Genomic DNA, 17405 nt, shown 5'->3' with positions numbered 1-17405 from the left:
TCCGTGATCCAACACTAATCATTTGATTCAGGTGTGTTGACCCAGGGCGAGATCTAAAACCTGCAGGACACCGGCCCTCGAGGCCTGGAGTTCGCCGCCCATTTCGGTGTGCTTGTATAGTAATGCACAATCTCAGCTACCTCATCAGCCTTGTTGCTGAGACGGATGTATCTTCCCTCCATATCAACCTCGTCCACCGTGATGCGTCCACTGGCCGAGGCTTGCTGACTGATGCGAGTCTTGGTCACAGTGTTTCCTGTCACGCTGGAGGTCTCGCTGTCATTGTCGTTGAGGCGGCGCTTCTTTGAGACGCTCATCCCAGAGGAGTTGCGGCTGCTGGAGGCAGCGGCGGCGGAGGAGGAGTGGTGCACCCGGGTGGTCTGAGAGTGGCCTGAGCCAGAGGTCCGCGACACCGTGACTTTTGTGGGTGGAGGACTGGGTGACAGACGCAGCCTGGGGAAAGATGGTGGGAGAGGATACATACGAGGTGAGTGAGTGTGCAAATGCACCTGCTGGTTAAGTGCCAGGATTACATCCTTACTGCTCGGGTACTCCATCAAACCTCATCAGGTTAAAGACAGTCAACAGCCTCGTGTCATAATCGCCATATAATTATATCTCTCACTGATTCTGCACCTTGTTCTCCGTTTGTTTTTTTATGATATTAACAGACTGTGGTACCAATGCCAACAACACCCTGAACTCATATGGTCCCATATCGTCCTTTTTACTTTATATGTTGTATACTATAAGAAATAAAACTCGTGCCCAACACCATGAAATTATCAGAAAACTGTTTCCTGAGGTCACGGATAAAGTGAGCAGCAGGGTCATTTTCTCAAAAACCTCTATACAGTTTGCCTTGTTTTCATAATCACACATGCTGCCCCCTGCTGGCCATCAGAAATAATACAGATTTTCTACACATTATTAATAGGTTTTGTTTTTTTATTTCATATTTAGAAAAACTTTGTTTCTGGTGCAAGCTCTTCACATGTGATACAAACGGCTGCAATGAAACAGATTTATTCCAGGATGAAATGCGGCTCTAAACTCTGTCTGTTAGCAGCTCTCCACAAGAGACGCATGTCAAGACATTCAGGTCAGCCCTTCATGAGGAGGAGCCGATGAGCTGTATTGGCTGGATAGCAGTAGGTTACCTACAGCGACATAAAAGCCACATTAATTTTGATTTGTCATTAGAAAAAAAAACAAGCCCAAATCACATTTGAAGAATATCTGAGTTATGCTCTTCAAACTCATGAAAAACTTTCATGAAAAATCCGAGTCAAATAAGAAAATGAACAATATATAAACTGAACGAAACAAATTGAGCTCTCATGCAGATATTTGTGACTGTAAATATACTTCGGTCAGTCACGTTTCACCGGCGTTGCTGGCTGCACGCCATTAACTTTCTCTTTACCTTAGTTATGTTTTGTCCTGTCTGTCGTCTCTTTGTCCCTTTTTCCGCTTGTGTTTTCTTCTTATCCCAAACAGATGGCCGCCCTCCCTGAGCCTGTTTCTGCTGGAGCTTTCTTCCCTTTGAAAGGAAGCTTTTTTTCCCCTTCCCACTGTTGCCAAGTGTGCCCTGTGATACGAGTGGCAACCTGTCCAAGGTGTACCCCACGACCCTCCCTCTGTGGGTGTGGATAAGTACTCGGATTCCTATGTGTCCCTGAAACTCAGCTGTTGTTGGTAGTTAATTAAAGTCAATTTGGCATTTTTCTTGGTTTTTGTTTACTTTATATATCACGTCACGATGCACCTCACAACGCCCGTACTGAATGCACTGATAAACACACTTCATATTTATAATAATATTCTACTTGCATGAGTCCTTGTGATATTTGTTTCCTCCGCACAATCAGCCAACAGTCCCGCTGGATGATGAAGTAAGGCTCGCTGTTGGCATTTCAGCTCGACCAAATGCTGCGGTGCGTGGTGAAACCATTTTTTATGGCTCTGACGAGGTGTTTAAGGGCAGGGTTTTAAAATAGAAAGAGTACTTTCCTCAAAGTTAGAAGGACTATTTACACCCTCGTTACGCTAAAAAAAGAGAAAAAGGAAAAAAGAAAGACAAACAGCCCCAAAGCAAAAGCACCAAAAACAAAATGAACCCAAGACTGGTCCACAGGTGTCCACCTGCAGCATGGCAGTGACTCTAATTGGTTATTTATTACACTGCTTGGAGCACAGAAGTCCTCGCCGAGGTTATGGAGCACTGGGTTCAGTTTTCACTCGTTATCCCCACAAACCAATTTTTCACTGACTTGTTAGTGCTCCCTCTTTTCCCATAACAACTTCTGGCCTTGTGGGCATCTACATGGTTGTAGAGCTGTTTTACAAACAACCTCACCTCTCCTCCTCTCCCTCCAGCAGCTTCCTGTAAGCATGGATCTCCATGTCCAGGGCCAGTTTGACGTCCAGCAGCTCCTGGTACTCATCCAGCTGCTGCTGCATCCGGGCTCGGATCTCAGTGATATCCCGATCTTTGTCCTCCAGCCGTCGCCTCATCAGGTCGCGCTCGCGTGTCAGAGCCTCCTCAAGCTCCCGCGTCTTGGCCTCGCTTGCCGACAGCTGATTCAGAGAGAAGACGCACAAAGGACGCCCAGTTACATTTTCACCACTGCTTTGTCTTGGATCCGAGAAATCCACCTGATGGTTAACAATCCACTGACACGCTGCGAGTGGAAGTACCTGTTTCTGCAGCTGGCTCAGCTGGCCTGACAGGCTCTCCATTCGGATCCGGGTCTGCTGCAGCTCTTCGTGGGCAGCTCCCACCAAGCTGCTGTTCCTGTCAGCTGAATGACGGGCATTTTCCAACTGTCGGGCAGAGAGAAGAGGCAGTCAGCTCCCAGCAGGGCTCAACTACAGCAGAAAAACTACACTGCTTCAGTCTGACCTTCTTAATAAAGCTCGAATGAACAAACCCAAATAAAGTTATTTCAAAGTAATGGGATGAAGGAGCATTACTTATAAAAGAAACTAAACCACAAGGCCCGCCATAACCACGGTCACAGTAACAGGACAGTTCACCCTTTGGTCTGTAGTGCTTTAAATCCATCTGGGTTCTTTTTGTACGAGTTGCTCAGTTTTGGAAATATCAGCTGTTACAATGTTGACCTTTCCATCTAATGAATCTGAGTAACACTCAACTCGTGGGGCTGAAAAGGTAAAAAGAATGAAGTATAATAAATACGACACACACCCCACAATAATGTAACAACCAAAAAAAATGTGTCTCTTTCCTTCTATCTACCAACATCGACAGTTAAAAGCTCGCCAGCAGAGCCGCCTGATCTGTGCAGGAAGCAAACTGAGCATCTGAAAAAAACACTCCTACCTCGTGTCACACCTGGAATTCAAAGGGGATTTTTTCCCTCATAGTGTTGCACTAAAGTAACTGTTACTGACCACATGGATGTTATTTTCATATCAACAGGTGTTTTCTACAAACAGGTTTTCTTTCAACTTACTGTTAAGATCAATTTCTGCGACTGCAGAGCCCTCAGTTATCTCAGTGTGTGTGTGTGTGTGTGTGTGTGTGTGTGTGTGTGTGTGTGTGTGTGTGTGTGTGTGTGTTACAGAAATTTGTAAAGGTAAAGCTTAAAGTTGCAAATTATGTTGAAAATTGGAACATTAAAATGATTAAAATGTGATTTTTTTCAATATCACTAATAACAGAAAAGTACAATATATATATATCCATTAAATAAATTTAACTTTAATTTTTTTTAGCCCTAAGCATCTTACTGTTTTGTTCTTGGATGTCAAAGTTCATACAGGTTTGAATGTAATGTCCTGTTTTTATCTTCGTTCACAGAATCAGCAAAATCTTCTTCTACCATTTTGTAAGAAACAAACATGATCTGTTTCATAGCTAACAAAACCAAAGAGATCTAAAATCCTACAATGTGTTGCAAACGTCTCCGACACATTTCTCAGATGTTTTATTTAGTTGCTGATCAGCATGAGGATACTCCACCTCTGCCCGTGTACAGGCCACGATGTGTCATTTCTTTTAGTGTGAAAAGAAAGAAATTGTACAGTTTGGCCATAAATGTTTACATCCTGTCATAATGTTACAAGCATGAGCATCTCATCACAGGTAGATATACCCTTCCTTCTCCACAGTGATGCGATTGGTGGGTAAAAAAACAAACAAAAACAAAACAAAAAAAACAGGTTGGACCATGACAACACAGACGGAAAGCCTTACAGGCCAGATAAAAAAAAAAATGTTTCATTTCGGCTTCGCTTTTAATGAATATACTTGTACACAAAAATGAAGCATTTTGTACGCTAAGATGGTGACAAATGAATTCTTTGAATTATATGAAGTGAAAATGATGTCATACTTTGACTCTAGGTGGTGACAGAACCGTTTTCCCAGGCAGAGAGCAAATTACCTTGGAGTTGTAGGTCTTCTCGATTTCCTCCTTGTAGAGGCGGACCTGCTCCTCGTGCTGGCCTCTAAGGTCAATCAGAGCCTCGGCGAGCTTGCTGTCGAACTCCTGCTGCCGCCCGCTGTCAATCTCCACCATGCGGGTCTCAAAGCGACGCTTGGAGTCACGCAGCTCCTGCAGACAGAGGCGACGGTGTAAGATACAAACACATGTAAACTCAGAGTGGCAGTTCCCATCCTTGTTTGATTTTGTCACGCGACTTGTATGAATGATGCTCGAAAAAGACTGATCCGCACTGATGTTTGGTCCATGCACCATAAACAATAATACCACCACCAACTGTAAAAAAACAAAAAAAACTGTCCTTGTCAATTAATGTAATTGTATTAATTAATTGGTTGCTGTGCACGAATTCTTTGTTCAGAGGGCCAACAGAAAACAAATCTCCAAGATATTCCTCATTTGGAAAAAGCACAAAATTGCCAACTTTGGGAAATGAACATTTCAGCTCTATTATGGCATCATTATATCTGCTCTTTCTGTGCAGACTTCTATCTGTTCTGCATTACTAGAAGGAGAAGAAACAGCTCTGAGACAGATCTGAAGGGAAACATGCAAAAACAACAAGTAGGTGGTTGGAAGCAAATCAATATCCTGTGGAAACGATGAAAAGTAGGACAGATTACTGAGACAGCTCTGTAAAAATAGAAGTGCTAAGGTGAAGAGCGGGAACCTCGTTGTAGATGTTCTTCTGGAACTCCAGCTCCTCCTTCAGGGTCTGCAGGCGGTTCTCGGCGTCCACTCTCCTCAGCATCTCATCCTGCAGCTGCCTCTTGGCATCAGCCAAGTTTACTTCCAACTGGAAAGGACACACGAAGAGAGAAACGAGATGAGAGAAATGATTTTTAGACGAAGCATGTAAGCACACAAAAAGAGATCTAATACAGAACAAGGTCCAATCTGTGCTGCTTAATCTGTGAGCCTCTCTTAAAGAAAAACCTTTAGTTCCTTGATTTGGCCAGTAGGTGGAGCAAGGCCACAACCTCAGGAGTAACGTTCATTGATAAAACAAATAGCAAAAGATGCAATTTTGTCTGTCTCGCCTCCACATCCTCATTCATAATCAGCTGCTGGAGGGTTTACATAAAATTACCAACTCCACTGGGGTATTTCTGCTTTGAGATCAGCACCACACAGACAGCCAAAGAGGCTCTGCACTCCTCTGACTGCTGTTCAGCTGATAAATAGCTTTAAACAATCCGTGCAGGTCTGCAGATATTAAAGAGCGACTCCTGCTTTATCGGTGCAAAATGGGCAGTAAATATCCAAGCAGCCTGCACGGACATCTCTCTTCCATTTGCAAATTTCAGGCTAAGCTTCAAACCGCAGTCTACTTCTTTGCCTATCAAATCGCAGCTCAAGGGGGCGGGACAGAACGCACATTGGTGTTTGTGGGATTTTCCCCATTTGAGACCACGAATAAACCACTTCTGAGAGGTACGCTAAACCACAGGACCACGAGGCTTTCACTGTCTTTCATTAATGTAGAGGGAACTTCTTTTACTTTGATGCTAAAGCAACAGAGTAAAAGAAGAAAAAAAAACTGAGCAGTAAATAACCAACAATTCAGACTCCATAAAATGAAATGTACTCGTCCTGCCCACGTTAACCATGTAAGACTTAAGTTTGGATAAAAATGTCTTTTACCTTCGCCAGCTGGGCCTTGAGGTCCTTCACCTCTGCCTCCAGGGTTCGCTTCTCCCCCAAGGCAGTGCTGAGGGCAGCATCTTTGGAGTTGAGCAGAGCTTCTAAGTCCCTCAACCTGACCAGAGCTGCCTCCAGGTCAGACTCCTTCTTGGTGTTCCTGTGACGATAAGGATGACAGGATGTCATTTATAGATTTTTTTGGTACTTTATGTGTCGTTGTTATGTATTCTAACTGTGCTCATCATATCCCTGCTGATAAATGTAATTTTATTCCCCACAGACAAGCATTTTATCAGCCTTATTGAAGCACTACAAGTGGCCGCATCCAGTACTGAGAAAAGAAGCTAATCAAAAATGTCAAAAACTGCAGTTCTGCTAACCACCACTTGAGGCTGGTCCTGAAAGTGAGTCGATCCCCACAGATTCTCATGTTGCAGAAATAAACACAAGTTAGCTCTCCATCCTCTCATCTAAACACTCACATTAGGTCTACAGCCTCTTATAATCTAAATCATTTTAAAAAGGTGCAGCTGTGTTAGAGGTGCTATATAAAACAAAGCTGCCTTGCCATCCATGGAACAGTTTTTGTAGGTGACCCAAGAAAAAGAGGAGAAATAAATAAGAGAACAAATATAAATGCTTTCTATAAATAAACTTCCACTTAGGCTATTGTCTGTATTTCAGTGGAGAAGGTGAAAGAAGGTCCTCACCACAAATCCTTCCATGTAACAGAAGGTCACAGGCATAACATTAAATCCAACATATTTTTTTATTAGGCCATTTATTTCTCTATGTATTTATTTAGCTGTCGACTGGTTTATTACCCTCCATCAGTCCATCAGTTAATGTATTTGGTAACTTGCAGTATAGATTTCCTGTTAGCTTCCATTCAGGTTAAAATCTACAAAGTTATAAAAGGAGAATCTGTTCTTTATCTGTGCCGAGCGATAAATAGCACCAAAGTACACGGCAGTGAGAGAAGCTGTGGATGACACGCTGTGCTGTTATTGGACTCCCAAACTACACATGAACTTCTCTCTGAGACAACCTGTGGCGTTTTTAGAGAACTCGTGTTTGTTCAGAGAACTGTGTGAGGGGAAAAAGTAAAAGAAATCTTGGAACTGCCTGTGGAAAAACTATATATTTCCAGCACAACGTGAAGACAGGGGACGGGTTGGACAGAGGCTCATGCACGACTGAGGAGGAAATGGGCTCCCTATTATTCTATTTGGCCCTGTGGGCCAGGCTTCATTGTCACTAATAATGACCATCTGCTGCAGGAGAAGGCTTCCAGGCTGCTCACACAGACCTCAGAGTCCTCTAGTCATGGACTGCAGGCTGTTAGGAAAGCCAGTGTATGGAGAAGCAGGCAAAAAGGCACACAGATACCCCACAGCAGAGTGAACTGACGGATATAAACTCCAAAGCAAAAATGCGTTTATGACACAGCAATCAATATCCATTACTGCTTTCAATAAAACCCAGGACTTCTTTTTAAGAGGATGAAAGCGAAACTTTGTTTTCCTGAAAAAAAAGAGCCAAAACAAACAGCAGGCCAACCGAAAAAACATGCATCACAGGCAGAAAGCGGAAAACCGAAGCGGATTTAGGAAAAAAAGAAAAAAAGAGCCTACAAGACTGATTATGTTCAGATTTATAAAAAAAAATTTTAAAAAGGGAAAAAAAGAAGCAGGAGGAGGAGGAGGAGGAGGAGGAGGGCCGCCCAGTTTCTGATGGGCCCAAATCAAATCAGCGTCCTGGCTCGGCCTGCTCACAAACACAGACATACGCAGCTCAGGGAAGAAAGCAGAGACTGATTCACACGTGCTCTTTAAATAACACTCTGGGAAAAAAATAATCATCAAAATTCTGCAGCACAACATTTTTTTATTGTTGCTCATGAACACAGCATTTCATTCTTTATGAACAGCTGAGGAATCAAAGAAGATTTTTCACTGTTTTCAGATCTGTTGGTTTTTTTGTTTTGTTTTTAATATTAATAAAGATATTATTGAACTGAAGTGCCTGATGTTCAGACCACACATCGCTTTCTATAAACATCACAAATACTTGCTGGAGTTAAAAGCCTTGCTCATGGGCAGCTTGCCTTTCTGCCTTTCTTTGAATCAACCTCTGTTTGATATGACTGCACCAGAGTAGGAAGGAAGAACGATATCGGTTCCTGCTTATGTGTCGCAACTATTTGTCATATTTGACTTGTCAAAGAATGACTTCATGGCTCAGGTGTAGTGCAGCACAAAATGCACTATTAACACCTACAACAGTTGTTGGACCAACAAAGTTATTGCCTCATGCTCGTGCCATGCTCCTCGAGGCTCATATACGTTTCTGGAAACTTATTTACTAAAGTCGCTGCTTTATGTTATTGTGGGATATTTAAAATTCACCGCAATGCTCATTAACATACCCAGTGCACGTCTATAAAAGAAAGAAAAATAACCCAAACATGGCTGTAATGAGAGAAGGAGACAATGAGAGGTGTGTTTTTCATTTCACTTATAAACTCATTTGTTTACAGCTGGAGATAAACATTACCAGAAAGTATGCAGCTCTTTGTCTGGATGTTAATATTTTCTCCAACAGACTGTTTTAACAGTGTGACTCTGCAGCAGACGAGTGTGTGTGTGTGTGTGTGTGTGTGTCTGCTGTGACATTCATTAAGGCTAATGGGCCCAGTGGATCAGCTTCAGCAGTGAATTAATGGATGGATGTGCCTCTACTGTATCAACATGCTGCTTTGCAGTTTGTATTCTCCTCGCACATAAAAGAATAAGAAAAGCTTAGAGCTAAAAGACTTGCAGGCCGGGTGTTTGATATTGTGACTTTATACTATAACTAGATTATATATGAACTGGGGTGATTGTTAAGATGTTGGGTCACCCTGTGCAGCCAAGTTGTCACAAGTCTACTGAAAGTAGTGCTCTTGTTTTGTTCTGGTTTTAATCCCTCGTAGACACAAAAGCAGGTCAGTGCTGACAGCATCCATGCTGATGTTTAAAAAAAACACAAAAAAAAAAAAACAATGATGATTTTTTTTCCAGTTTGTTTTTGAGATCCTCAAAATCAAAAACTTCTTCCTTAATGTGAACAAATAATAAAAACAAAAATAATTTGACATAACAGATCCCAGGTCCCTGATATCTGTAAATGGCATTTAAATGTTGATATGAGTCAACAAAGACAATAATGGCTCGGTATATTTATAAAACGCATTCAAATAAAATGTTTGATTAAAAGGAGAAAACAGACGTTACAGAAAAAGAAAGCATTTTTAAACTTTGTACAGTTTGACTACGTCCATCTCTCCTTCCAAAGAAAGGTTCCTTCTTGCAAACAGCTCAAATTCCTGACATTCACATTCCTTCAAGCAGACACTAAATAGGGCACAGCAGGAGGGGAAAACTCAGGAGGTCACGAGCACGCTCCATCCATCATGTAACGTACGGGTCCGTGGCTTAACCTCTCAGGACCTTCCTATAAAAAGGGAGACCAGCACCAACACGGACACACATGTGGTGGTGTTGATGTTTTTATTATTACCACCCTCATTAGGTGTCCTTAATTCGTTTAGAGACTCCTCATACTGTATGGATGGAGGCATATACACTCAAACCAGGCCAAAAGGATTGTTTCTAATCAAAACAGTTCAAATGTATGTTCTTGATCACAGTTAAGTCTTGTTTGATTGTTATTGATTTAACGATGGCCCTATTTTGTCTCTGATAAGCTGACTACATGTGAATGCAGTGTCCTTTGACTTTCAGTCACATCCAGCCAAGGTGCTCAACCTAAGCTTTCAAAACGTGACCAATGGCTGATTTCACCGTGTCGCCATCTTTTATATACAGGCTGGAGATCAAAGTCTGCAGGCTAGATGTGGCAGAATGAATTTAATCCCATCTACTAGATAATCGAAAGATACCCTTCACAGGCTGAATGAAAATTTCTGCTGGTAGCACTCTGAAGCATTTCTGTACAGAAATTTCACAGTAATCCGATTGCTGCTGAGATACTTCAGTGTGAAGCAAAGTGGTGGAGTGAAAAAACATACAGACACTCACGAGAATCCCTAATGGCTTGGGAAAACCCACTTATTTAATTACTTTATAGCAGCTTCTGTACTGTGCAACGCTTTGAGGGACTAAACCAAAAACTCACAATAGGATCGCATTCAATAACGGTTTTATTAAATGAGTATTGTCAGTGGCTTTGAACAGGGAGGTGCAAAGGTGCACATTTGTCTGCAAAACTGCAACTACTACTAATTTACTCACATTTCTCTGAACGTAAAAACTTCGAGCACAATTTCAGCTTTAAATAGGCAAAAAAGGCACGCATGTGAGGTAAAGAACGTTTGAGCCGTTTGCACTCTAACTTCACTTCCTATTATATGAACTACAAAAGAAAAAGGAACTAAGTAATTATTTTACTATAAGTCAGGAACATTAGGACGCAGGATTAAATGGCACGACTGACTCATCCCGACTACAGTTATTATAGTCAAACTCTAATCTACGTATTACAATTAGATGAAGTTAAGTGAAACAAAGAAATATATAAATAAATAAATTACATTAAATAAATAGAATGATTTTATGAACTACAAAAGGAAATTTCTTTAGTTTTAGTCTTTGTTAGTTTTGCTAAATTTTTCAAAGCGACCTGTATAAGCAGGTTCTCATGGATTCATCCCTGCTTATAAATACTGATTTGAGTGCATTATAACATCAATTCTGAACTTTTTACATTTTGCATCTGCAGAAAAATGAAAACAATTCTATGTAGAATTTTTAAAAATGCCAAAATTTCCACTGACATGAATGAAAAGTACAACTAAAAACATTTTTAATGGTAAAAACTGAACTAAAATGAGAAAACCCATCTGGGAAATTAAGTAAAAAGAAACTGAAGTGAAAATAAAAATTGCAAATTAAATACACGCCAATAACTTTGCTCCTGGGAGGTAAGATTGGCACCTTGACTATAAGCAATTTTTTAAACTGAGAAGTTCTGACACACAAAAAAAAAACGAAAATATTGCAAAAGCTATTTTTCCCCCTGATGTAATCACAAAATCAAAATCACAAACTGGAATCAGAAGATTACTGCATTACAAAACGCATCTCAATGATGCGCTTCTCTGACTGGGACCTCTCCAGGATGCTGTTGCTGGATGTCTGCTAAAACAGCCAGCGGTGCCTGTGGAGGATGGAACAGCATTGGAAAACCTAATCTGTGTGGCTTTGTGGAGTTTAAGTCTTCTGCAATGCAAAAATTGCAAACATGACAGAGTACGTGCATCTGTGGACCCAACGTCTGTATATACGACCTCAGTGTGTGCTAATGTGAAATGTGCATGCCGGTCCCTCCACGTTCATGTGCGATCTGTCGTGTGTGCTCTTCATGCAGCCGTTTGCTCAGAATTACAGGTTCATATATAAATTAGACAGCAAACACATAAATATTCAATCTCTGAAGACTCAAATTGTTCTCAGGACACATGTGGAGAAACTCAGCAGTTATTTTTAAGAAACTTATAATTAATATTTACAACATCATCAGCAGGGGAATAAGCAAGGTGGTACTGATCTAACAGCTGAGCAAACAAATGCAGATTCGATTAAAATTAAAAGTTTTATATTCTGCAGAGAAAAAACAATTAGATCAAAAACTGAATTTTGTCAAGCTTTCTTCTTGTCTCTAGACAGTAAAACACTTCTTTTTATTTTATTCCACACATTAATACCTACAGCCTAAAGAAGAAGGGAAAAACATAAAATCGTAAAAATAAAAAATGGTATTGTTTACGTTTCAGCTCTTTGGAGGAATTTCATTACACATGATTTAAAACTGGCACATGCTGAGGCACAGAGACAAAATGGGAGCTTTTCAGTGGAGTTGGTGTGAGATGGGGGAGAGTAGGAGATGGTGGTGTGAAATGGAAATACAAAAAAAAGACTGAGACAACAAGAAAAAGAGAAAGAGGGGGAATAATGGAGACAAGAAATCTGAGGAGGAGAAGGAGGAGGAGGAATGTGTTGGCTCCGCTCCGAGCCTCGAGGATGACTCACAGCTATCTTTGTCCACCCCAGTAACAAGAAACGAACTCCGCCTCACGGAGTGAAAGAGAGAAAAAAGCCCGCCGTGTCTCTCCCTCCTCCCCTGTTTTGCTATGCCGTTGCCATGGCAACCAAGGCCTTGTCGTCAGGCCTGCTAGCGTGCACATTTCCAGCACGCTGTGGACGCAGTGGAATAAAAAGGTGTAGAGTTTTCTGTGCAGATTTTCAACACACCTCAGGACTTTGAGTGTGGTGCTTTGTTGCGTGCAGCCCCGAAGGAAAGTCTAACCTTCTATTCCTACAAGCTATGAAGGAAAAATGACTGTGACCAGAGCCAGAAAAGAGGCTATGCAAAGACCTTTATGAGGCCTATAAATCTGGAACTTAAATTTAGACATTTTATAGAAGAAACACATTTAAGTATGGAAAGGATTTGGTTTTTGTGGCGCAGTGCGCAAGATACAGCACAAGCAGTGTTTCTGTGTGTCGCTTGCAATTACTAAAAGAAGGCAGAAAGCTCAGGGACCAGAAACTAAAGCCAAAGCAGAACCTGCAGTACCTCCAACAGCCACTTGAGGCTGCTCTGGAGATTTTTTAATTTTTTTTTAAATTAACAAATTATAACCCAGCTGGGGTTAGTCAGGCATTATTATGGTTGTGAGAGTTAGCTGTTTGCTAGGCTTCAAGTCGCACTTGTACTTCTGATGTCCTTTAAAGCGCTGCTAAAACAACTTTTTGGCTTTTAATTTGGCTCCTTCGGCAGTTGGTGGGTGAGCACCAGGTAACAAAGCTAACACTTTTTATTCTATCTTTTATTTACAGTTTGTAGTGTGTAGTAAATAAAAGCTAATGCAAGTTACCCATGTGTGCAGAATGTGCTGTTTTAAGAGACAAAATATTTGAGACTGTACAACGTCATTGTCTAATCTCTCCATGAACTGAGCCGCCTTTGTTTTTCCTTCTTTGCAGTGATCTGGCAGCCTGGATCATTTTCCTGGCTGCACACAATCAGATTAAAAGGTTGGGGGCCTCCTCATGCAACCCTTTCATCCATCCATACTGACAGTTCTGAATTTGTGGTTTCTGTAGTATTGGAAAAATTTAACAAAACAAAAAAAAATCCATAACATCCGTTTCCAGAAAGTCTGGCTTTCATCTGCTGGTAGCACACTCTGTGTGTGTTCATGTTTAAATTAATGACACAAAATCAAATGGTTACTAAACTCTAAAAACAAGATTTTTTAATGTTATTTTTCTGTCATTTGTGCTGAAGAAAAAAAAAATATCCACAAGCCCTCCAAATTCCTCGCAGGAAACCTGGACAACATATTGCTTCTATGTAAAAGTAGCTGCAGAGGCTTTGGACAGCAGCGTGCACACACCGACAGCTGGGAGCTGCTCACTACGACTGCAGTGTTTACAGGAGCAGCTCCCCTGCAGGAGTAGGGGCTTCAGCGCTTTGCACACGTGCACATCAGAGGCTGCAGGAGGAAACCCACTGAGGTTTTCCCTGTTTAAACCGCCAACTTATGCAAGTGTCCACCGAACTATATGGTATGCTGCTATATAAACACAGACACACCCCCTTCTGCAAAGCTTGCTACGGTCTGTGTGGGTGGGGTTTCCTGATGACTCACTGCTCAAACACAGAGGAGAAATTGGGGGGCAGGAGGAGGGGGATCTTCCACATTCCCTATAGGCCATCTAAAATGTTCCCTTTTCCTTTTATAGCCCAGTGTTTCCTTTTTCCAGCTTCACCACGTTTAGTTTAGCAATTCACAAAGCCACTTTATGTGGAGAGCACTGTGGGGAAAAGGTGACTAAGAGGAAGGTTGGTGAATAATGAGGCACCAGGAAAACATGCCAGAGTACAGCATGATCCTCTGCTAATGGCCTTTAAAATAAAAACGCTTTTTATTATAGCGCCTGTATCCAAATGTGCTTTTGGTTATGACTTACTTTCAGAAGTCAAATGTTAAAATAGCAACAAATAAAAATAAATAAATTGTTTTGTTCAAACAAAATTTAACTGCATAAATTATTCTCCAAAGGCGACTTACTCATCACAACAACCAGCTGAATCCCGGCCAAAGTCAAATCATTTGAAGTTTCCCGCATCACTGAGGAAACAGTTTCTCGGTTATCCAGCACAAAACAACACGCAGGTAAAAATCGAAATAAAGCCCGATTTCTGCCTTTAGCAGACATCAAAGAGTTGTTTTCATTTCTAGTCTTGTGCACAATAACTTAAAGTGTAGAAACGGTAATTACAGTAAATCCACACACATTTAAGAAGCTGGAATCTATAATTACAAATAATCCATCAACCCATAAACAATTTCATTCTTCTGCCTTACGTCTCTCACTGAATGTCATGATGGCGGCCGTCCTGGATGTGAAGCAGTGTGTGTGAAACCGCATCCTGTACTCATCCTTAAAATAAATCAAAACCTTAAATATTTTGCTCATTTAAATGAACTACAGATCAGCAGAAATGCTGTGGTGGCCGTTACGCGCGTCCCTGAAATGCCCAGCCCAGACATGACATGAACTGCTGAGGTAACCACAATGAGCTGAACCACAATCACATAACATCAGATATGGTAAAAATGGCAACAATGCGAACACAGCACCTATCATTTACTGCCACTCATCTGCCACTCTGTGGCACTAAAACTATGTGGTGCTACACCTAAATGAAAAATGCACCAGTGCAACCAATGTAAAAAGTTAGGACTGGAGGCCTGATTTATTATACGCTTTTAAAACACGCACTAATTGTGGACATGTAAATGCAACTTTGAACAGGTTTGGCGTGTGTGAGGAACCAGACGGTGTTCTGACACGTTCACACGTATAGCAGAAGAGTTTCCCTGCAGGCTCTGAGATGATATCAGATACGACGGTTGTTGAAGAGAACCTCGAGTGTGGCCTGTGAAACAACAAAGAAAAACTCTGCAGCCTTCAGCCTGATGGTTCGAGTCAGCTCTGCAGCATTTTGTGAAACTTTCTATTGCTGCATTTTTCAGTGAAACAGGCTGGTACTTGACTGTTTCCTGTGTCTCTTCTGGGATGAAGAACACAATGACAGGGATTGTGTGTGTGCGTGTGGGATAAATCAGCAGAAACCGTCAACAATGCGGCCTTTGCCAGAGACCGCCCGTTCGCATCCACATGTGGCAGATGGAAACAGAGTTTTTAGTGTTTGCTTTTTCACAGCAAAGCAAATGGTGACCATGGCTAATCGGCTTCAGAGAGCCAAGAGACGTTCTCTCGTATCAAACTCGGTTTTGTTTGAGCTGTCACCAAAGCAAAATTTGCACGTGGAAATGAGTTCCACGCACTCGCTTTGTCTGATTCGTGCCTGCAGAAATTTGCATTCGCTAAAGCTCAAACACACCATCAGTCAACAAATGAAGAAAGAGAGCGGAGTCCCGCCCGTCGACAGAGCCTGTTAGAAAGTCTGTGTGTGAGACCGCAGACACCAAAGAGCACATGAAACGCCTCTTGTTCCCCTTTGCACGATTAGTACATGACTCATCAGTGGGTGAGTCAGATGCTGGTCGCTGCTCTTTGTGTCAGCTTTTACGCTAACTCTTCACTGGTGTTGAATCAGAACAACTCACACGATAAAGAGCAACGCTGGTACACGACTGCCTCTTCTGCCCCTTGCTTTCAGGGGTTTTTGCAGCCATCATTAAACAAAAAGCTAAATAGATCTTAAGATAAGATTACGAAGAAGCGTTCATGTTCTTTACTATTCAGCGCTTCCTGTTAATCAGACCTGTTAGACGTGTGAATTCCAAGTAAAAAAAAAATTAATAAAATCACAGCAGTCCTCCTTCATTAGCTTGCAGGCATTCTGACAACAGGTTAAAGTGCTTTGACTAAACAAGACTATCCTGCTGCTTCACAAGACTTCTTGCAACAAGTCGATCAAACACTTTATTGCATCCAGCCCGAACTGTGCGACAGTTATCATCCGGCTGAGTCCCATTTTAAGTAAAAAGAAAAAAGTCTCAGCCTCATATAGGCATCAAGTTGTAACAGCAGGCTGTTTCTAGTTGCTTCTCCAGCTGCACTGACTTACAACGAAAACGCCAGAAACAGCTATCGTTAGCTTTGAGCTAAATAAAACCCATGTGGACTTAATGAGTCAGGGTTCTGTAGCTTGTGCTAGCGTTTAAGCGGGTAAAAAAAGAAAGAATTTATTCTTGGAGTAAAACCAAGTTGAGGTTGTGGGACGAGTCTAGCGACTGGGTGCTCTCACGCAAAACAGTAAGAGGCTGGCACCGTCGGACAGGAAACACAGGAGCGCTCGCTGTGAGTGTGCAACAGATCAAAGTGACAGAAAAGGAAGAAAAGGCGGGTTTGCTTCAGGAAGACTCAAGTAGTGCCAGGTGAGCTCTAAAAAACAACTCTGCTTCCAGTGATTGTGTAAACTCTGATGCTAGCAAGCCACACCCATGTGCCACAAGTTACAAAACACAAACCAAAACATGCAAACTATTTCCCAGTTTGCCAGAATCGTGTTTGTAAAAAAAAAATTTAACGGCCACTTCTGTCACACGCAACAATGCAAAAGCAGTTCACACATACGGAACACAATTAATGATACTTTTAAATGAAACTGGTCAGCTTCTTGAACAATAAGAGCACTGCAAGCTAAGATAAACAAAATCAAGATGGCAAAGCTTGGCTTCCAGTCAGTCCTGAGTCCTAATAAACAAACGCAGCAGTTAATGCAGAACATATGAGCCTGATAGTTGAACGAGATCCCTCACAAACTCAGTGCCCTGCTTAGATTATACAGCACAACTGCTCCAATTTATGTCAGAGAAAATGAGATTTTACAGGTCTGGAAACTGAAGCATTGTTACATAAGTAACCAGGTGGGAATGGAACGGTGCAGGATGAAGAGCGGCCACTCAGTCTACGTCCCAACGGGAAAGTCTTTGGGCAGAGAGAGAAAGCGAGCTAGAGACACAAAGACACAGAGAGAGAGCGAGAGACTCTTTGGTGTCCCACCATCTTAAAGCGATTTAGCCTGTCCATGTGCGAGTGACTCATCGAGGGTTTGGCTGCCTCTGCAGGCTCTGTGGAAACTTTCATTCTATAAACATCACTAAAACACACAGAGTACGACAGCCTGCCAAAATCTCAGTTTGGTACCAAGTTCTGGTCCACTGAAGTCCAAGGCCGAGTCTCT

General features: G+C 41.8%; 1 protein-coding gene across 2 annotated transcripts in view; it reads right to left on the bottom strand.

Annotated features, from left to right (window-relative positions):
* The window catches only part of LOC113032564 (lamin-A), a 39512-nt gene that overhangs the window by 5502 nt on the left and 16605 nt on the right, over positions 1 to 17405 (bottom strand). For both annotated transcript variants that reach the window (XM_026185551.2, XM_080308526.1), the window contains 6 exons: positions 6117 to 6273; positions 5143 to 5268; positions 4413 to 4583; positions 2701 to 2826; positions 2360 to 2580; positions 141 to 453 (listed from right to left, as the gene is read on the bottom strand). In XM_026185551.2, the coding sequence (XP_026041336.1) occupies positions 141 to 453; positions 2360 to 2580; positions 2701 to 2826; positions 4413 to 4583; positions 5143 to 5268; positions 6117 to 6273 (1114 nt within the window). The remainder of the gene's footprint in view (positions 1 to 140; positions 454 to 2359; positions 2581 to 2700; positions 2827 to 4412; positions 4584 to 5142; positions 5269 to 6116; positions 6274 to 17405) is intronic.

Source organism: Astatotilapia calliptera, chromosome 11 (genome assembly GCF_964374335.1).
Source record: "Astatotilapia calliptera chromosome 11, fAstCal68.1, whole genome shotgun sequence".
In the NCBI taxonomy this organism is placed as follows: domain Eukaryota; kingdom Metazoa; phylum Chordata; class Actinopteri; order Cichliformes; family Cichlidae; genus Astatotilapia; species Astatotilapia calliptera.
Note: the sequence above shows the minus strand (reverse complement) of the source record. Positions and strands in the feature narration are given on the sequence as shown.